We start from the raw sequence: 21941 nt of genomic DNA on the forward strand, positions 1-21941 counted from the left end.
AAATAAACAAGAAAAAGCAAAAAGCTGTCATCTAAACGTTTAAAGTTTAATTTATGGTTTTCTGGTGTTCTCAGAATGTGGCCATCTGACTTTCCTGGAGAGGAGTTGTAGTTGTTGCAAGTTCTACACCTGATGTGTTTCTGTAATGTGGTTAGGTGAGGGATGTGTTTTGGAGTTTCTTTGGCTTCTGTCCTTTGGGGACATTCTAGTGAGAGTGGGAAGGTGGAACTACAGAGAGTGGACTGTGTTCAGTTATGGGATGGGGCTTTCAGGATTAGGGTGGATGGAGGAATGTGAGTTGTGTGGTGTGCTGTGCATGGAAAACCAGGTGTGGAGGAAAGGTGGGGCTGATGTGGCAGTCCCTGACCTCAGAAGATCCAGTGAGGCAAGTACCAGATTTGATGCCCACAGAAACTGGTGTGAGTTCAGGGCAGGCTGGGGGGGATGTTTGTTTTAACACTGCTCATAGGAGCAGTTTGAACAGAAAATGGAATTTTTGCCATGTCCTTCCAAAACAAAAGTAAGAGGCACTGCAGACTAGAAACTGTAATTCAGGCTCCCATCTTCTGTGTCCATCTGCTTTCCACTTCTCTGTGGGATGTACTGTTCATTTTTTATGCTATTTTTAAAATGAAAAGTGACTTTAGCGTAGGAAAATGCTGTTGGCAACAAGAAAATTAATTTTTGGTTGCAGTGTCAAGGTAGGTAGGTCTTTATTGTGTCTTTTTTCAGGTTGATCTTTATTTCATTCATCCTTGTGTAACAGATCTTTGTGTGACTGAAATGCATTCTCTCCTAGAGCTTGGAGCTGTTACAGAGAAGTATAATGAGATTAATATAATAGATAACTTGGAGGTTAAAAAATAGTTGTGATTATATGCATGTGTTTTTATTTGTATTTTAGACGTTTCATTGTCACAGGGCTAAATTGTGGTACCACTGAAATTCAGCATGAATTTTGCTGTTCGATTATTTTAAGACTCAACATTTTTACTGTCTTTTAAAAAAATAAATGAGATGTAATAGTGTGTCTGACTGAGCTTGTGACCCTGTTGAGGCAGCAGTGTGGATTGTGCTCTGCTTTACAGTGACAACACACCTTAGTTTAAGGCACAGAAGTCCTTGGCAGAGTTTCTTGTGCCTGGGTTACTCAGCTAAGCTTAGCACCAGAGCTGCTGTGGCTTTTCTGCTCTTACGCTACTCAGTGGTGAAGTTGCTTTAATAAATTCTCAGCATGCAATTAAGTTACTTTGCAAAATTCCTCTGAAATGAGGCAGCACTCCTGTTATCTGGAGGAGATTTTCATTGCTGAGTTTGGGGTAGTGACTCAGTAAAACTTATCTGTGGAATACTAAATTTGGAGGCGTAACCAGGAGGTTGCCATGATAACAAATATTAAGACTTGCTTTCTGGGAAGTGCTCCTAATTTTTCCATTGATGGCCATTAAATGCCTCAAGATAAATGAAACTTTTTATTAGAACTAACATGGTCTTCTTGTCCTCCTCCAGGATTTTGTAGACTTGCTAGTGACTAAATGAAGAAGGGAAATCCAAATTAGCCCCAGCCCTATAAAGACACCACCTCTTATTTAATGCCATTTCTTATTTTTTCCATTGAAATGTTTGTTTAACTTAGCTTTCATTCATCTTTCTACGAAATATTTATCAGTTTGTATAAACATTTTAAAATTCTACATTGATTTTATTTTCTTGGCACTTTAAAGAAATTTCCTGATGCACAGCATGATCACACAATTACTGGTAGAGCTTTTATTGTAAGTGACCGAAAACAACTCAGTGCATTTATGTTGAAAATTAGGACTCAAACCCAGAAGCTAAAGAGTAACAGTACAATGTGTTAATTTCTTACTCTCCATAAATTGCTTATTTATTAAAATCCGTGTCCTGCAGCTTAGTTTTTACTAAGAGAGCTTTTTTCCCCCTCTTCAGACTGCCTCTGTAGTTGGTTCATATCTATTTAGAAATGCCACTGTTTCCATAAATCTCCCCCTAAGGTCCTTTAACCTTTTTTTTCCCCCCTCCATTTCTTTACAATTCTCTGAGGTTTTGATTCACTTTGTGAATGACACAATGATGTGGTAATGGGAGCCTAGAAGAGCAAGCCAGGGACTCAAGGAGTGGTGGATGAAAACATCCTCAATGTGGATGTTTTCTGTTTTCTTCGAGGCTGTGTCCTGCTTTTTCCCTCCCCTGTTCTTGCTTTCCCATGGGCTCCCACCCCTCCAAGCTACCAGGGTATCTCTCAGCCTCACCAGCTTTGGGATTTTAATGAGGAACCTCTGCTGAGTACTTTCCAGGTTTAATGTTCATAAAACAAATAAATGCATCATAAAAATCACTCTTGCCCGAGTGTTTGACTCACCTAATTTTTTTTAATGGGGCAGAGTGAGAGAAGGGTCCTAAAATAATTTTTAATCAATTCATGGTGCTTTTCCTGAACATCCCCTATGTTTAGGTTGCTTGAGGAATAAAAGTTAAAAACCTGACCTGTGATTTCACCTTGATTTGTCCAGGAAGAGCTTTGGTTTGTGTATGTTTTTTTGCTTTGTCCCCTCAGACGCTCTGCCAGTCTCTAGATGGGATTTACTGAAGAGCAAAACTGGATATGTCATACTCAAATCAGGCATGTGTTCAGATAAGCACAAGTGTCATGCCTAAGGATTCTTAGGCAAAAAGGTAAAATCGTTGAATCAACTTCCAGAAGCTGTCTAGAAAAGCCCATCCTTGTTCAAATACACCAGGGTGTGGTGTGTTTGGTGTTTCTGCTTTAGCTTTTATTTTTCTTTGTATTTGTAATAGACATAAAATCTTTGGAGCACCAAGTCATGCTGTTTGTATAAGTACATGGGGTGTATTTAAGAGCCTGATTAGCAGAAACACTGACCATATTCAGACTGAGTTTGAGGAATAGTTGTAGCTACCTCCTTCCTCTAAGGGAAGGTATTTAAAAACTTGCAGAGGCTCATTAGCTTAAGTGCCTTGTTAGCTGCTTGTGCTATTTTCCATCGTAGTGTCAAGGTAAAAATTACTTGGGGAGAAATAATTGTTCTAAGTATGCTTAATTCAGTTCAGTGAATCTGACACCTCCTCTGTCATTTTTATTTATTTATAAAAATGGGAGAGAGTTGGGCACCTGTCAAAAGCAGAGAAACACATGATGGCACTTTCTGTTACAGGAATGTTTTATTTTGTTAAAATCCTGTAGCTGCTTGCAAGTTTATTTCTAAAGATTTCTCTAATCGTGTTGGACACCTCATGGTAGTTTTCAGTCCTTTTGTTCACACCATGAGGTAGTGAAGATGCAATTCACTCTGAGATTGTTTTCAGTATAGCTTAAGAAATCACTTTATATTTTCCTGTAATTTATGTAGCTATCCTTAAAACTGCTGTTTTTAATGAAATTTCATTTACATCTTCTCCCACTGGAGACAGCTGTAGGTTAGGACTAGCCTGACTAAGCTGTGCCAAAGGTAGGAGTAAGGAGTTTTTTACATGCTGATTAATTCTCTTTTGCTCCTTTGGGAATATCTGGTATTGCTTAAATTGATTGCTGTAAGCAATATGGCAACATTTTTGACCTTCTAAACTGAAATTCAGCAAAAAAAGAAAAAAGAAAAATATAAACCTCCATGTTTCAGTTTTACATAACTATACAGTTGAAGTATAGTGGTAAAAAATACAGGGGTGTCATTTTCTGCAGTGGTGGTGTTGGCTGGTGATCTCAAACCCTTTGGGAGAGATAGAATCTGAGAACGTGGTAGTTGTCCATTCCCTGCCCAGAGAAAGTATTGGGTGAGAATCTGTTTTTCTTTCTCTGTAATCTGGCTTCTCATCTCTCCCATGGCCAGCTTTGTGAATCAGAGCACCCGATGCCTTCCTTAGGTGTCTCCCACCTGCACTGTTGTGTAACTACAGACAGGGGCAGCTTCCAGTACGTTTACTTCTCTACAGAGCTTTGTGGGAAGCCCGAAGCCAAGGCTATGTGCTGCTTTCTGAAGTTAATTTACAGATGTGGGGTGCCAGGTGACCAGGAGTGTCCTCCCACAGCTCCCTTTGTCGCACAGAGACCAGACGGCTCATCCATCACCCTTCACCCCACCTCCGGTGCCCGCCTCCCTCCTCCCCACATTCCCCCAAGATATGGTAATGAAGCAGGTGCCCTGGACTGCAGCTCTCCCTGAGCTTCAGAAGCAGCAGGAGGTTTAGAAAAGCTGAAACCAAGGAGGAGGAGGCAGCACTTCTCCTGAACCTGTTGGCAGTCACGTCAGTCACGGCCGTGCACCCCACAGCCATCGCACTGCCTGCGGGGGAAGAAAGTGAGGAACCGATTTATCACACCCCAGTCACCCCAGTGGGACCGCGGGACCCCTCAATCGGGCCATGGCAGGCACGGAGGAGCTGAGCCGTGCAGGGCTGGCCTGGTTGGTGGTGGCCATGCTCAGAGCTGTTCCCACAGTGGCCGAGGGCCGCGGTGACCTCCCCGCCGGGAGAGCCCCGCCGGAGCCCCAGGCTGCTCATTGAGATTCCAGGCACAGGGAGCGCCTCCGCAGCTGTACGCTGGAGGCCGTGGCCGAGGAGGCATCCAGAGAGGGGCCCCAAAAAATCATCAAAGAAGCGGCCCTTCGCTGCGCCTCTGAATAGGCAGACAAACCAGAGGTCCTCCTCTCTCCGCCAGCGTGTTGGGAAAGACATTAACATAACCTCTTTTTCTTTCCTTTATTTTAATTTCCCCAAGCTACCGAAATGCTACTGTGTTTAAATATCATGTTCTGACAGTTTGCATCGGGGAGCGAAGAGTGGTGCACCAGCCTGGTGGGTGTCTGTGCAGCTATTTTTATAAAAAATGAAACTTACTTGAGCTGAGAGTTTTCATTCAGGTCACCCTAGACTTAATTGTTTGGTGTCAGGTCGTTAAGATCCAGAATTAGCTCCCTGCACTTGGAAAGGGCTTGCTTCCGAGTGCTTTAGAAATGCAAAGGCAAGTTTTCAAGCCCTGCTTTCTTTTTCCAAATCTGTTTTGATTTCAGCTGGTTTTGAAGCGAGTGGACACTTACTCAGTTTACTCAAGCAGCAAGAACTAACTGTAAATCCGCATCCCACTCCTCAGCACGAACGAGATGGCAGCTCCTGAAAGGTTCGCGTCTTTAAGGAAATTGGCGTCTGTTTTCGGAGCCCTTATTAGGCCGACAGGATGCAGACCACTTCTCATGGCCATTGAGGCTCAGAAATGAGTCACTGTGCTTTGATGGGTGGCACATTAGCGTTTCGATTGGCATAACTTTCATGTTCCCTCGGACAGGAACTGGGGCTGTACAAGCAGGGAGTGCCCTACATCATCAGAGCGTGTGGGAATGTACAAAAGGCTTGCATAACTCAAAAGCTCTAATTTTTTGAGTGTTACGCTTAATTGCAATGAAAGGTGCTACTTCTGATGCTCAGAGCAGAAAGTTTAATGCATTATTTATTGGTAGATTTGTGGTAGCCACCTGACTGCATTTCATATAACTGAGACTTTGTTTTCAGTCAGTGCCCCTGGGCTTGTTACTTGGTTACTTTGGGCCATAAGAAAGTTAATAGTCTCTCGGGTGCTTTTGTAAATATCAAGGGTAGCATTGGATGCTGACTTGGTTAACCTAATGATTTTTTTTTTTCAAACCATTGGTATGTATGAGTTGATTAAAACAAAAGCAGAGGCTTCTTAAATATAGTCTGTTCTGAATTAAAGGGTGTGGTGTTGGCTTTGAATGAGCTTGATGCAGCAACAAGCATGCAGCAGTTGGTAAATAAAGATGGATTTTCTTTTGTTCTGCTGGTGCTTGCTGCTCATTATTCTCCACTTACCCCGTGAGCTTCCCAGGGAGTGGCAGCTGTTTCTGATGTTAGACACTCTATCAGTGGTAGACAGCTCCAGATTCGGTGAGATACTGTTGTGGGGAGGAGAGGAAAATAATCTAACCCTGCATTATTGTAAATCCTCAGTAGAATTAACTTTTCATGAGCCAAAGGAGTTTTGTGTATAACTTTTTCTGAAATATTCAGGCATAAGAGTGCTTTGCAGTATGTGTTACAGCAAAAAAGCTTTTCTGGCATGAGATGGATTTACATTCTGAGTGTGTGTTAAGTATTTTAATGTGCAGTGTGTGGGGGCAGGCACAAGGCAATAAAGGGAAATCAGTCTATAACAATCTTTGTGTATGTTTCCAGATATATACAGTTTGGGAATCTTTGCAATTTGGAAATTGCTCGGAGTAAACAGAATGATACATAAAGATTTTAAATAATAAAGCCAGCAAGCTACAGAGGAGTCTGTTTGGTTCCAGGATTTTATATGTAGGATTTATAACCCATGCTTTTGCTTTCCTGTCTCTGCAGTGTTAGCATTCTGTTACTGAAAACAAAGAAGGCTCTGCCAGGGCATTACACAAGCAATGAATCACAGAGGAAAAAATGTTTTGCTTTGTAAATTGTTCACTTTTCCATGGTGGATCATTATTTTTTTTTTAGTGTTGTCTGATAGAATTTGCCACACATGCTTGCATTTACTGTACTCTGTATGATTCTTTCTAGTGTGACTACATAACTGCTAATATTAGTGACTTCAAGTAACTTCTTCTTGTGATTCTTAAAAACAAAACCGCAACAGGAACAAAGAACACAGGGCAAAAATTGAAACAGCTCAGTTCACTCTTGAGGCATGACAGCTTGCTGAGTATATTGGAGGAAGGAAAAGGTGTTGATGTTTTTCAGACAGCTTTGTCCCAGCAGTTCCACATAATTATTTTTTTGTCTGTATTGACAAATTCCTTTTCTGCCTCCAGTACTCAGATTTGCTGTCACCTTTTGATGTGGTCCTCGTGGGCTGTAGGCCATTTATAGTCTTTTAGCTAATCATAAAACTATAAACTCGTTTCTTAAGAATATGCACTTTGTACATCTTTTTGATGACTGTTGGTGAGTCTGTGTTTCCGAGGTTCTGCAGAGGAATGATGGCTTGCTCAGGCTTGAATGTAAAATTATACTTGGAGATCATTTCCTTGGGAAGTCACACACCAGGCAGTGTCTTGCCACTTTTTTGCAGGATGCAGAAGTACAACCTCAGTGTGTTATATAATAAAAGCTTGTACCACAGATGCTGCACTGTGCCTCATACTCTTCTTGGCAAGAACAATAATCAATAATATGTTGGATTGCCATATTACAGTATTCATTAAGCTCCAGACATGTGGAAAAAATTTTAAATAAAATCATGTTACTTATTTGCAAATTAAAAAGGTGGATCAGGAACCATAACCAGCTAAAGCAGTGCTTAAAGGAAGATACAAGTAGAATGATCCCTGCAGAAAGGCTGGTGGTAATGAAATCCTGGATTTTTCACACAGAAGCAGTGAGTGTGGAGGAGGATGCTATATATGTATGGAATGCACAATTTTAAAGACTGTGTGATTAATCCTGTTAGAGGATGTGTTTCTAACAGAGAAGCAGATCGGTGGGATAAAGCTGTAAGGAAGTATGAGAGCCAAACATAAGCATCTAATCTTAGAGAAAGTCTCCTGTGACAGTACAGTGTTATTCAGTTTAAAATTATGTGTACTTTGCTGCAAATAACCAGATAATAATTTCAGAATCTGCAAAAAATTATTGTCCCTTCTGTAAATGCCAGTGGGGAGGATGTGTAGCATAAATGAGGGAGTAAGGGAAGTAAAAATTCTCAGTCTTGTCCCTGTTCAGATATTATTTGTCCCATTCAATCTGGATTTAGTCCTAAGTGCAGGTATGATAAGGGATGTGTGGTGGCCATTAGGTCTCCTGGGTGTGCTTTATGCAAGAGAAGAAAATACCAACGAGTCAGGTATGTAACAGCCCGTTCCAAAATCCTGATGGTCTAGGCAGCCACCTTCCCAGCCTGCTTACCTGGCAAACCTCTAGTCAGGAGCTGGGCTGAGTATGCCAGTGTCTTCTCGTCCCTGTAGTCACATCTGTGGTGTAACAGTAATGAGATTGGAGTAATCTCGCTGATCTGGGCCGAGTTGGACTGATAATTTAAATGTGAAAGGCTTCATAATCTCCTGCTGATCCCAGAAAGTTTTTGGCATTTAATTAAGGTCAGAATTAAAAAGATGATGACAACAAAACCTTCTACATTTACCTCCTTGCCTATAAATGTTAAACCATGACAGGTGAGTTCTGAAATTCCTGGAGCGATGATGACACTTTCGTAAGCACCTTACAGGCTGGTGTAACACTTAGGGCAGTAACAGCCCTCGCTAAAAGGAACAATGAGAAGGTTTGTGCTCCTTTTCCTCTCCTCTTTCTTGCCCCATACCTGTTTCATTAGTTCACATGGATGTTTTCTGCAGACATGGCCACTGCAAAGGTGACTCTGTGTGACTCTCCCTAACAGCTCAGTAGCTCTTAGATTTTTGGTTTAGATGAGGAAATTGAAATCCCAGTGAGGACTAAAGAGGTGAAAGCAGCTGGTGGGGGCTGTGCACACCCCTGTCTGTGTTGTGTGAGTGTTGGGGTTGCTTCTGCTTCTGTGTGCAGGAGGGAGAAGGATGAGTGTCAACGGAGAAGTGACACAGCTGCTGCCCAGACCAGGTTGAAACTGCACCACAGACGGAGAGGAGCTCTGTGGGGACAGGAAGGACACAAAGCAGCTGCAAGGGAGTTCCTGGGGCAGGGTGCACTTTGCTGGGAGAGAAATCACCAGCAGAGGAAAGCTGAGCAATGGGAAAGCATGAGAAGAGCCTTGGAGAACAGCAGAGCAGCAGAAGGTTGCCAGAGCCAGTAAATCTGGTGAGCCTTCTCTCATCTATCTTGGTTGTTTGAAGAGCTTGCCAGCAGGTGAACCTGTGGGCACTGGGCACCAGCCACTGCAGGGCAGCATTACAGGGTGCACAGGCGTGGTCCTGCTGTGGCAGGCTGGAAAGGAGTTCAGCTCTGAGTGTGCTCTGTCATCTTCTCAGTGTTAAACAGACCAGTGAGAAACCATACAGAAGGGAGGAGGGCATGGTTGATGTGTGGCTGTGGGTGCTTTGTAGTTGACCTCTTGCTTTGAAAATTTTTAAATCAGTTTTTGGGGTGAGCAGAATTGGAAAAGTGTGGCCAGTACTGTGTTTAGAATAACACCTTGAATGAGATTTTTGTGACTCAGCTGAGTAGAAACAGGACCTTTTAGGACCTAGAGGGGCAGCTTGACACCATGAAAAGCTATTTGAGATTCTTGAGACTGCCTCAGAAAACAATGATCTGGTAAATGAGCAGAAAACTCAGGCATACTGACAGTCATCCAGAAGAGCCATTGATGGGATTTCTGCTTCCTTCCCTGAAGACCTTAATAAATCCAGTAAACAACTGAGGTTTTGATTAACTCTTTTCTTCTTATTCTGCTGCTGAACATTTTGAATGTGGCTGTAACGCAGTCACGTAAGTGTCACCTGTGCAGGTTACTCAGATGAGCAGTAGCATGGTGTGAGCAGTGGGTGTTTCCTCAGACAAAGAAAGGTGGCATATCTTTCAGAGTAGATGTTTGTTTTCGACTTTGTGGTGGCTATACATCATCCAGTGTTTTCTCCTTCATATTGTGATATATCATCTTGTGTTTCATGCTTGAGATGTTGTGAGAGAAGTGAGTGATGTTATGTAACATAAGCAGAGAATTATCTTCTTATGGTCTGAAAGTGACTGTTGGTTTGATAAAGCAGTTGACTAATTAGTAAATTACCCATTCTTGTTTAAAATACTTGCGCTGCAAAATGTAAATGAAAAAAATTTCTCCACTTGTCAGTATGAAAAATGACAATAGCAAAAATAATACATAGGACATCTGCTCTGATTTTTTTTAAATTTAAAATGCATTTAAGGCAGATGTTGCAGAATTTGAATGGAAATCAAAGTAGATGGAAGAACAAAACATAGCTGTTTACCTTTTGTGAAGTCCCATTTTTATGGCTAACATCGCTATCAGTATGTGACTCAGTGCCTGTGTTTTTCCACTGTTTGTATCAGACTGAACTGAATGTTCTTACAACTGCTGCTGTCGGGATGACATACAGTTCCAATAGTAACAGAAATTATTGGTGTATCAGTATTTTGGGGTGTTTTCTGAGGTTGTTTCCCTTTGTCCATCCTCTCTTTCCAGGAGAATACATCAAAACATGGAGGCCGCGGTATTTTCTCTTGAAGAATGATGGCACCTTCATTGGCTACAAGGAGCGGCCACAGGATGTGGACCAGCGGGAATCACCTTTAAATAACTTCTCAGTAGCTCGTAAGTGTTTCTAGCTGCTTCCTTGTCCACTTTGGGGCTGATGTCTTCTTGTAACATAGCTGGGAAGCTGCATCAGTAACATTCAGATCTGCCCAGAGCACTGTCTAAACACAAAGTGTGTTTATTTGAGCTGATAAATCCCACTGTATTTCTCAGGAATGATTGTAACGTGGAGGTTTGATGCTCTACTTATTTTTCTTGGGTTTTTTTAAGTTTTCTGGTAATTTAGCATTTCTGTTTATTGAATAAAACGGGTTTATTTGTTAATATTTTGTGTATATGTTAGTCAGCAAATTGCTTTAAAGTGAAAATTCACTCAGGTGCATGTACTTGGTGGGTAGGTACAGCAGAAGCATTTCTGCCACCAGATCTGGATTCCAGTGGCATTGACATTGGTCAAAGTTATTTAATTGTCAGCATAAGAGAAAGCAGAGTGAGCACATGTTTTCATGAAGCACACTTGGATTTTCTTAATTTTGAACACAAACCCATAGTTCTTCTATCAAAGCCAACAAAAGGGTTTGGAAATAATAACATCTCCTAACCTCTGCACTCTGTACTATGCAAACATTTCCGACTTTGCTCAGGTGCTGCAGCACAGGATGTGATAGAAGACTCTGAAGATAATTTCCTTTTCTTGCTCATGTTTTTAACTTTTCACTGTATACTTCCAGCTTTTATTTTCTCCTGTTCTTAATCTTTCCTGTCTCGTGATCTGCCTGTGTCTCGTTCCACCACTTAAAAATAGATCATTGTGGCACCTGTTATTTAACAATGATCTGTTCCATGTTCCTGGTGACTGCTGGAAGCAAAGCTCTGCAGAGAGAAGGGTAGGGGCTTTCCCTCTTCATTACAAGGTAGCTCAAAATACAGGGGATTCATCTTTGTAGCTGATCATTAAGCAGGTATTTATTTTGAAACACCTGCTCCTGGAAGAGGGCTGGGCAGCAGTAGGAATTAATGGAAATGTTCATTATTTTTCCTCCAGTAGCAGCACCTACCTGTTGTGAGTGATGAGGGAATGCATAATGGACATGCTGTTTCCTGGTGCCTCTGTGCAGGATTCCAAGAGTGCTTTGGGGCTTTTTGTGTCCTTTGAGAGGGAGAATTCTCAGAGTGTTTTCACTTCAGTAATGACATGGTACTTTCCTCTTTAGACTGGTATCTTCTTACAGATCAAGAAGGTAAAGCAAAGCAGAAGAAAGCCATTAATTTATAAATTAATTCAGTACTTGATCTATAGCCAGAGGCTTTTAACAAATGCACTTTCTGGAGGACACTTCCATCCTCTTGCTGCTGCTAACTGCATTACTTGGGCAGCTCAGTACTAAGGAGTAAAAATGCGTCCATCACCTTTTCTTTGTCTAAGTTGCCTTTAAAATGGGTTAACTTAAATCCGTTTTCTCAACAGCAACATGGTGCTTTTTTGGCAGATTGAGCCCATCAGTCTCAGCATTTATAGATAAACAGGTTTGTTACCATGGCATTGGAGCATTGTCAGAGAAGACACAGCACGTGCCTATAGATAGATGAGTTGTGAGAGTTGCCTGTAAGAGGCACTGGGCTGGTGGTGGGTGGGAGGATGTTCCTAGCAGTGGCTCTTGCCTGGTGGCATCTCAGGAAGGCCTTGAAGATTGGAGTGGGGCCTCCTTGCTAGAAGTCATTATTGTGGATTTGGGCCCACAGAAGCAGCTGTTTCCCCACCAGGATTTAATTTCTCATGTAGGCAGCAGCAGGCAGTGCTGCCAGCACTTCTGTCCCTTCTGGGTGCCCTCCACACTTCCACAGATTGACAGAATATTCTGAGTTGGATGGGACCCACAGGATCATCGAGTCCAACTCTTCATGTAAATGGCCCATATGGGGATTGAACCCACAAACTTGGTGTTATTAGCACCAGGCTCTGACCAGCTGAGCCCATCTCAGGGATCACTTTGGATGTACTTTGCACCACAGGCTTTCCCTTTGAACCTGCTTGCCTGATCCTTTCATTCAGGCAACATCTTGTGTTAGTGTGAATGAATTTGAGCTGTCTCTGGAGGAAGGCTCAGGCCAGAGCACAGGCCTGCAGAAGCCTCCTGCCAGTGAAAGGTGGGGGAAATTATTTTGTAAAAAATGAATTAATTTAAATATCAAGATTAAATATTTCATAAAAATTAATCTTTGTTTTGTTTTTGTCCAAGAGACCATGATAGCCCTGACTTTTTTTGTTAATTAGTGAACCAGATTTTTTTTTTTTAATGAGATGGCAGGCTGTCTCTGTCAGTCTGTTCTTTGGAAGTGGTCCCATGTTTCTGATTAAAATCTTTACCCTCTTCTGCTGTACAAAAATGTAGGCTTTTTTATCTTTGCAAGTAAAAGGAGGTTTTTTTTTAATGGGGGAATTTTATTACTTGTTGTGTAAAATTCATATTGAGTGATTTTGTCAGCACATGAGACGTGGGAAATAATTAATGAGAAAGCTATGACAGAAGATAACAACTAATGGTCACCTGTCTTTTCCTTTAATGGGTATGAAGAAAGGATAAGCAATAAATAGTGTGTGATTTCCATGTGCTTGACAGTCCTTTCTTTCTCCCACAGTGCTTTTTCCTTTTGGTCTGTGAGGGTTTTAATTGTACATTTTTGAAAACTTGTTTCAAAGCCCCTCTAGCTAAAGAGAGGCATACTATTTATTTAAAATAACCTTTTCTCCACCTAATTTTCCTTTTAAAATAACTATATACTGATGTTTGCTGTGCTTAAGGAGTTTATTTTCTCTGGAATCAACCTATTGATGATTTAAAAAAAAAATGACAACAGACAAAAAACAAATACAGAAGACCCCAAAGTAACACTTGTGAAGCATGGTGCCTAAATGTTTGAATTTTATTTGTGTTTTGTGTTCTGTACTTTACTACTAATAAGGTAGAAGGAATAAAAAAGTCTGTACCTAAAAGTTCTGCTCCAGCGCTCCTGCAGATGAATAACCAGTAGAGGCTGAGTTGTAAATCTGTGAGATAAGTAGCCTTCATACCAATTGTAATCTCGGATTATCATGTATGTCTCCCTATTAGGTTATAAGCCTTTAAAACCATATAGCTGAGAAAAGCAGTATATTGTGAAAAACCACATGGAGAGAGAGGCTGTTCCTGTTAGAAAGGGATTATTGCTGCCGGCTGTCAAAAAGGAAGATGGACTGTGGTGGTTTTGTTGTACTGCTGAAAACATAATTGCTCAACAATACGAGAGCTCCTTTTGGGACAGGACTGTGTGTCTGCAGTCCAGCAGTTTTCAGAGGGCACAGGATGGCCAGATTAGTGGTTGGATTTTTTGATTTTTTTTGTGTGCTGCTGCTAAGAGCCACCTTTGTGCAGGTCTGTAACTTGGTGCTCCTGGCCCCTCACTTTTGCCATGCTGAACAGTTCAGAGTTGAATCTATCCAGTGATGTTACAGAAAACAGACACTTCAACATAATATTTGTGTTTGTCTTCCAAGAGTTTTATTTCTTCATCATTCTATTTTCCTTATTTACCTTTTTCCTTTTTTTTTCTGTTTTCTTTTTTCTGTTTCTCCATACCCTTCCTTAAAGAAACCAAAGTAGGAATAGGAAGGATTCTTCCTTGACATTATTGTTTTAAGTGTGATGTCATTATATAGGGAGCAGAGTTTGACACTTTCATCGAAAGTAATCTGCCTTTTAGCTTAAGTGCTGGGAAAGCAAATATTGTGACATTTTAGAAAGTCACTGGGATAATACTAAGTGTCTTTCAAATACAAAATGGTAATTTACATTTGAATGCCTTGGTGTCTATTCCTGTTAGGAACAATTTCTCTGTCCTACTTACTTTAAAAGACCAAACGCCAGGAAAGAATCAAGAGGTTCTTTAGAGAAATTTAAATAATTTTCAACAGGCTGCTGTTTATAGTACCTACTCTAGTGCAAATGGGGAATGCTTTCCTGTTTCACAGGAAAAACTTCCTTCAAAGTTGGTAAGCGACCCTCAGCCCCTATTTGAAATGGAATGTTTTTATAGCAGAATCCCCAAACATGCCATAAATCAGACCTAAAACTAACACAGCATCTCTCTCTGCTCTGCTGGAGTGGTGCACATTGCAGTAATACATTGATGATTAGAGAATGTCAATTTTGGATTTCTCTAACTTCAGCTACAGTGAAGAGCACACAGTTGAGTTTAAAAGTAAGAAAAAAAAATACTATTCATTTGTTTACTGGATAAAATCCACGTGATTATCGTACATGGTGAGAAACAAGTGGTAGTTTCAAACTTCTAGAACCTATGTGGTATGGCATTTTGGTAAAGGAAAGCCTTCTGTATTTCTTGATATGTGTTGTTATGATTGAGCAGGGTAATTAGACAGCATATTGTTCACTAAACAAAACAATTCTGGGTGACATTCCTGAATTATAGTGGTTATTAACTGACAAATCTCTATTATTCATCTTGCTGTATGCCTTAAAGATTGCTGGATCAGCACGCTTAACAAATATCAATGGACAGTGCTGATTTTGGGGAAGAGTGACATGTAATTGGTCCCTGTCTACAACAGGAAAAACCTTGTGTGGTTTATCATGCTGTAATTAAATGGTTAAATCTCAAGTTCTTGGCTAGTTTAAATATCTATACAGCTACTTCAGAATATGAATCTAAAGCGTTTTTAAAATCTAAGCAAAACCTCTGTGGTTATTTCTTTATGATGCTGTACGTTGGGATAAGTATGGGAGAACAGCTCTGGGTTAGGAAATAGCCTGATGTTGTTCTTGAGTCTGCAGCCACATTCGGTGTCTTAGGGCTGCATTGTGCAGGCTCCTGGAGGACAACCTCAGCCTCCCTCTAATGACATTAAGCAGATAAAAACGGGAGGCAGAACAAACAAACAACAAAAAAAGAAGGGCAGCTAAGGAGGTGGGAGGTCTGGAAGCAGGAGTGAGATCTTTGGGGTGGAATTTATCAGCCCCAGGCTCACCCCGGGCAGTTGTGTTTGGCTCTCACAGAGGTGGCTGCCAGCCTGAACCCAGCACGGCCACATCGCTGCGTGGAAGTTGTTTAATCTGAATGAAGGAGTGCCATTTATTGCACTAAAGCCTTTGCATGACTCATTAATAAACTTTCTCTTATCTAATTGGAGTGCTTTAGTAGGACGCAGTATAACCTCAGCGTGCTATTAAAGAAAAATTATATTTTCTTGTAATGAAAAATGCAGAGTTACTAATTGAAAAGCTTATAATTCCAGCAGCAAATGAGGCATGAAATATATTGCCAAAAATACAGTGCTCAAAAACACTGGCAGTAAATATTTTATCTTGGTGCTAATTAAGAGCTTGAACTTAAAACTGAGCATTCTAAATTTACACAATAATGAAATTAACCTAATGGTACCAGTGTAACCTTAGTAATGTGTACTGTTATTCTGGTGGATTCTGTCCTCCACTTGCACATTGCTGATGGTGGAGGAAGTTCATAGCTCTAGCAGTAAACAGAAATTTCTTCTTGTCTTCATAGTGCCTTTTTATTTATTTAGGAGTCTATTTAGAAACTGAAGACCATATAACAGCAAGCTTGTGGTTTCATTAACTGCAAGGAAAAGAGTTTAATGCAAGGGAAAAACTCCTACAATTATTTTTTTTTCCCCTGCTGACTTGGTTTCTTAATTTGACTTTCCTCTGGCAGGATCTGTTTAATTAATTAGCTTTTCTATTAACGTTTATCCAAAAAATGTGGTGGTTTGGCTCCTGTTGTTATTTCATTGATTTTCTTCTGTTTTTCAGATCTCTGTTAGTAGAGCTAAAGCGTACCCTTTATCCAGGAGCATTTTCTGGCCCAAATTTGAAGGATAAACACTTGTAACATCCTAAGAAGCTTAAAGTAAAATTTAAAAATTAAAAAAAAAATAATTTAAAATTTCAACATTAAAAAAAATTTAAAATTAAAAAAAAAAAATTAAAATTACACTCAGGTCTCGACAGAACATTTTGATGAAGGAAGTGGTGGCTTAGCATGTAGCTGTACTTCTGTAACCTTTTTAGGCTGTGCTTAGAGCCTGGCAGGGATGGAAGCTGCTCACACCCGACTGCTGCAGCTCTCCTGAAGGCTTTTGGAGTGGGGTCTTCTCAGGGGGTGCCTTTGCAGTTTGATGTTCCCTCTAGTGTTTGAGGACTGGAAATGCTGAGTCTGATCTTCATCCAGTTGCTGTAAAATGATCAGATGTTCTTCCTGCAGCTCCCTGGAACCCACGGACAGGGTTTTACGTGGGAAAGTCAATAGGAGGGGATGTGGGGGCTTGATTTTAGTTTCAGGGTATGTAATTGCTACATTATCAAATGGCTTTGGCCGTGTGCTGTGCTCTGGATGACCTTTAGAGTATGGGACCTGAGTCTGAATGGTTTCTGTGTTATCACATCGCATTTCTGCTTACCTCTATGGGCAGACCCAATGTGGAGCCTTTCAAAGCAGAATTTGATTTCAGAGCTGCTTAGATGGCTATCTCCCAAGCTATTTATTGGTTTCATCAACACAGTAAATTGTCTCAAGTCTCCTAAAGAAGTACTTACAGAGATTTCTATGGCTGATTAATTGCAACAGTTTGCTAGATAAGAATAAAGACAAATGATTATTTAAACCTGCTTATGTACCATGACTCTTTCTTCCTTGATTGTGGTAGAGTGCCAGCTGATGAAGACAGAGCGACCTAAACCAAACACATTTATCATTAGATGCCTCCAGTGGACCACAGTAATTGAAAGAACATTTCATGTGGAGACTCCAGAGGAGCGGTATGTTTCATTCATATTTAATGCATAAACTCCTTGCAAAAGCAGATGCAAGTGTTCAGCATTAATAGTGAGTCCTCTGCTGAAGCTCTTATTTATCAGATGATGTACGTCTGGACTGAAAAGTGACAAAGAATTTTTGAGTGCCTTCAGTTTTAGTGCATTTTCCAGTATAAAAGCAACCCTAAAGGAGGGTTCCAGAGAGTGGATTTTGAGCAGTGTTTGTAAGTGAATTGTTGCTAGGTTGGGTATCCAAAATGGACAGGTGCAGGTGTGTACCAGCACACAGGTAGTTATTTCTGGAATGTAAGGTTCATTTCTCACTGGAAATGTTGTGGTATGTAAAATGAAGGGTTTCTGACCTGGGAGTTTCTGGAAGGATGAGCACAAATGAAATAGAGATTCAGGCAGAGTTGAGTTGTACCAAAATAGTGGCCTTTTAAAAAGTCTATTTAGACACCCTATTTCTAAAGGAAAAGTTAGTTGTATCATTGCTGATTGCTAATGTTTTATGCAAATTAGATAATAAAGGTGATAGTTATCTGCTGCAGGTGCAGATTGCTGTTTCATCTTTTAGGAAACAAAGCTAAGAGCTACATCCTGTGCTCTCATCACTGGAGAATTGATCTCTTACCTCCAGAGAGAACAGTTTTCCAGCACAGCTATAACACAGCAACTGAGTATTTAAATATTTACTTGCTCTCCAGAAACGGAACTGAAATTATTCCAGTATCATTGCCCTAAAGGAATGGATATCTTAAAAGCCTGGTCCTCCCTAGATATGATCCTAGCACATTTTTATTTTGAAGACCACTAAATTCTACCAAGAATTACTCACTTATTTCTTTCTTAACCTTTGCATGCACTTTGCATGCTCCTTATTATTGTTTTTGTTTCTGTTACAATGATCACAAGAAGGTTTAGTCAAATTAAAAGCAAAGAAAAAGAAACTTGTCCTTGTTTCTTTTAGGAACTTCGTGGTCACTGACCCTAAAGGGAGTGAATAGCAGTTTCCACTTGGGGGAAGATTGTATTTCAGTCTTGTTTTGTTCCCTCCTAGCCAATTAAGTCAGCTTTGTGACACTTCAGGGCTCAGAGTGTTAGTCACCTCTGTTGTGTATACTCTTGAGACATAAAAGCTGAGGGTGAAATTCTGTTCTCTCAGAAATCAAAGATACTCACTTCAGGAGGGCTGAGATCTCAACCAAGTCAGTAACAAAAGAGATATGAAGGTCAATATGCCTTTAGCTTCCTATATGCCTTTAGAACCAACGTTTGCTTTTTTAAAGAAATGGAGAGAGAAAAGTGTGGAAGAAGAAGTTCTTTTTGTAATAATTTTGAATGTAAAAATATGATTAGTAAATAAGGGAATTGTTTAGTGTTAGTGGTGGTGAATAGAGCAGTCTGTGCTGGGAATATAGGGAGAATGTTCTGAGTATTTGACATCACCTTTCTGCCCCATATAAGGCTGGGTGAATTGTGCACAATTCAGGCAAAATCCAAAATAAAAATGCACAAGGCAGGGAAGACCTTGTGTGGTGCAATTTTTATTAAAATCTTGTATTGGATACTTTTTCCCATGGACTTCGCTTCCTCTGGGGAATGATCTGCCTCTTGCATCCATTATAAATGGAAACTCACATGTTCAGATATGATTTAAAGAAAAAAAAAAAAAAAACAGCTTCATAGGACCAGTGAAAAATTGGACATTGATAAGGATGGCACAGCTGCACTGCAGATTGTGCACAGAGTTGTTCAGCATTGGCTGCTGCTGATCCTGCTGTAGTAGCAAAATATTTTACCTGAGATGTCCTTAGGAGTAGAATTTAACCAGTCCCTAGAAACACCAACTAAATCACCACATCCTGTTCCCTGTGTATACAAAAGACAGTAAACATGCAAGTGCATATAGTCCACTGGAGGTGTCTTCAGCCCCTGTGTGTGTCTTTAAAGCCTGTCCTGAGACCCTGGAAGCCCTTATGAGTTGTATTCTTTATGTTCAATAAATTTGCAGTGAAATCGAGTGAAGGCCAAGAACTTTCACTTCAGTAGCTTCAAAGGTGTGAAATCTCCCCAAGGACACTGGAGTGGAAGTTGTCTCCATGGGAGTTGAAGGGGTCACTGTTGGAGCACTGGTTACTGAAACAGCTGTGGAAACTTTATCATAACCAAGACCTGTGCCTAAGATGAAATGTCACTGCTTTTGCTGACATTCTGCTAAAGTTTACACAGCAATTGCTGTACTAATGTCATCATCTTTACAACAGAAGAATAACCTAAGTGTCCTGAGCTTTAAGACCTTTTCCAAGAACATCTCTTGCCACTGCAGCCACTAAAATTCGGGATCCTTGTTTGAAGAGATGCCATAGTGTCCCCAGGAGATGAATGTGTGTTTCAGTGCACCACAGAAATGTAGAAACTGTCTTTAATTGCTTTGTGTAAGCCTTTTGCTTTTTGGTTTTGGCAAGTCTGTTTTGGTTATGTAAACCTCTGTATGACCAGGTCATATCCTGAGCTGTTGACTGACTGCCCATTAGAAATTCTGTTATCCAAAAAGTCTTGTATTATGTCCAGACTGGGAGGACTTCAGTTGTCTCTTGTTTCTAGTATGATTAATAAAGATTTTAAAAATGCATTTTTACAGTGCTTGAAAATGCACATAATTCATCATATCTTCCATTGATTCATGAGAGAGTATTAGTGGCTCTGTATTCCTTGGTGATCCTTGCCATGGCAATGGTAATCTAAAGCCACAAGTAATTAATGCTTTTGCCTATATTTTGCCAGGGAAGAATGGACAAAAGCCATCCAAACAGTAGCAGACAGCCTCAAGAAACAAGAGGAAGAGATGATGGATTTCAGATCTGGCTCTCCCAGTGATAATTCAGGTGCCGAAGAAATGGAAGTTTCTATGACAAAGCCAAAACACAAAGTGGTAAGTGGGTATAACAGGAATGACTCTTTTTTAGGTCTTCTCAAATATAGACAAGAAGTAGCCATCAAGCTGTGTCTGTACCCCTGACAATTACATGACTGGCTGTAGATGCAGCTTCTGGAGGAAACAGTTGTCTCAGCTGAGCAGAGCCTGCCTGGTCTGCCAGAGTTCTGAGTTCACGTGTCCTTACTGGATGGCTTTCAAGGCCAGCTCAGGTCTGGCTTTAGTTTGCCCATTTTCCTGTGGTGCAGAGCCTGAAACCAAAGCTCCTGTTGGACCTTGTGACTCTGTAAACTCCTTGCAGGCTGGTGCAGAAGTATTCTGATGGATTTGCAGGGTTTAGGGTGGGTTCATGGATTTAATTGCTCTGAACTAAGGGTTTAGGCTAACTCCAGTCAACCACTGCAGTGTCTGTCCATAGTGCTCCTACAGCTTGGGATTTTGCATTAGGCACTACCTAGTCTGAATGCAGAGGGCCAGCTAAGGAATGGCCTTCCATGGCATGAGTATGTGCCAGAGGAGATCTTTGTCCTGTTGAGCCTTTTTAGGTGTCTGTCTTCAACTTCCCTTTATTTCTTTCTACCCCATTGTGTTCTCTTTACTATTTAGAAAATAGTATTTCTATTTTCAAAAGTTTTCCCACCTGTTCCTGCAAGAGGGAATTGATAGAACCTTTCCCCATGCAAATCCATTGTCTGTGGATTTTAGGTGGCCAGTTCCTTGTGTCTTCATCTCACCATTGTCATCCTCACCCACTTTCATAAATTTGTTTCCGTTTTGTGAAAACCAATGAAGTTTTTCTATAAAAAGATATCCACCAGGGTCTTCACTAAGCTTGTGTGTTACCCTTGTGTCATGTCAGTGCTTTCAGAGTGATGTGGTTGGCTACTTTAATGCTGCCTGTGTCAGAGCTTGCCAGCAGGCTTCTGGGTCTTTGGCTGAGCAGATCCTGCTCTTGCTGAGGAATCCTTCATAGAAATGCAGGAACCACCTCATTCATCATCAGATGGATACAGTCTTCTGAACACAGTGAAAATCTCTTCCTGGACATGTTAGTGAGGATAACCAAATTATTATCGGGGTCCTGGCATCCACTATATTGAGCAATTTGGCAGAAAATCTCCTCACCCAGCTCTAGGGAAGAATATGGAAGTTTGCTGTTAGGGGCATCTTAAATTTCTTCCCAAACTGAGGCCGCAGCAGCCTCTGGTTGTGTCAGTCTTATTGTTGCCATGCTGGCAATGGTCACTGATCCAATGGTAGAGTCTCTGCTCAGCCTCTGATTCCTCCAGTGTTTTTCCTCATGGTGAAACTAATCAGAGTAAATGGCTGATCTGGGAGGCAGTGTCAGAGACTGGAAAGATGTCTCAAGATATTTTGGGGTGCATGTGTGTGAGGTAAGGGGACAGTCAGGCCTTGCTCTGGTGAGACAGTGAAGTGCCCCACACCCCCCTAGAGCCTGTATCCCAGCCTGGCAGAGCTGCCAGTCACTGACACACCAGAGGCAATGCTCCATTCTCCCTAACCCAGCTCCCGAGAGGCCAAATGAACATGAGTCCCACCTGGGGGAAGGGCCAGTGAAGGCCAAGGGATATTTAGGGTCCAACACGAGGCCATCACCTTGTCTAGACTCTGCCTGTTCTTGGAGTTTCTGTCTGATCACAGCTGGAACCCAGGAGTTGGTAGCTGTATATGTGCTTTTCTAGATCTTTCCTGTAATTTTCTCCTCATTCCCTCTTGTTGGCATACTTTGAGTAACTTACCATCAAATGGATTTAAAGTTTGCTAAGGTGAATGGTCCAAGTTAATATTGTGAGAAGTGTTTTATGTTGATTGGATATTGTAGTAAACCTTTATCCAAAGTTGCCTGATTTTCTAAAGTTTGCCAGGAAGTGTTTTGTGTTGTTTTTGACCTCATGAGAATATCTGGTTGGTATTTCTT

General features: G+C 41.0%; 1 protein-coding gene across 2 annotated transcripts in view; it reads left to right on the forward strand.

Annotated features, from left to right (window-relative positions):
- AKT1 (AKT serine/threonine kinase 1) overlaps nt 1-21941 on the forward strand; it is a 78426-nt gene that overhangs the window by 28202 nt on the left and 28283 nt on the right. For both annotated transcript variants that reach the window (XM_063159824.1, XM_063159825.1), the window contains 3 exons: nt 10163-10291; nt 16956-17067; nt 19852-19999. In XM_063159824.1, the coding sequence (XP_063015894.1) occupies nt 10163-10291; nt 16956-17067; nt 19852-19999 (389 nt within the window). The remainder of the gene's footprint in view (nt 1-10162; nt 10292-16955; nt 17068-19851; nt 20000-21941) is intronic.

Source organism: Melospiza melodia, chromosome 6 (assembly GCF_035770615.1).
Source record: "Melospiza melodia melodia isolate bMelMel2 chromosome 6, bMelMel2.pri, whole genome shotgun sequence".
Classification (NCBI taxonomy): domain Eukaryota; kingdom Metazoa; phylum Chordata; class Aves; order Passeriformes; family Passerellidae; genus Melospiza; species Melospiza melodia.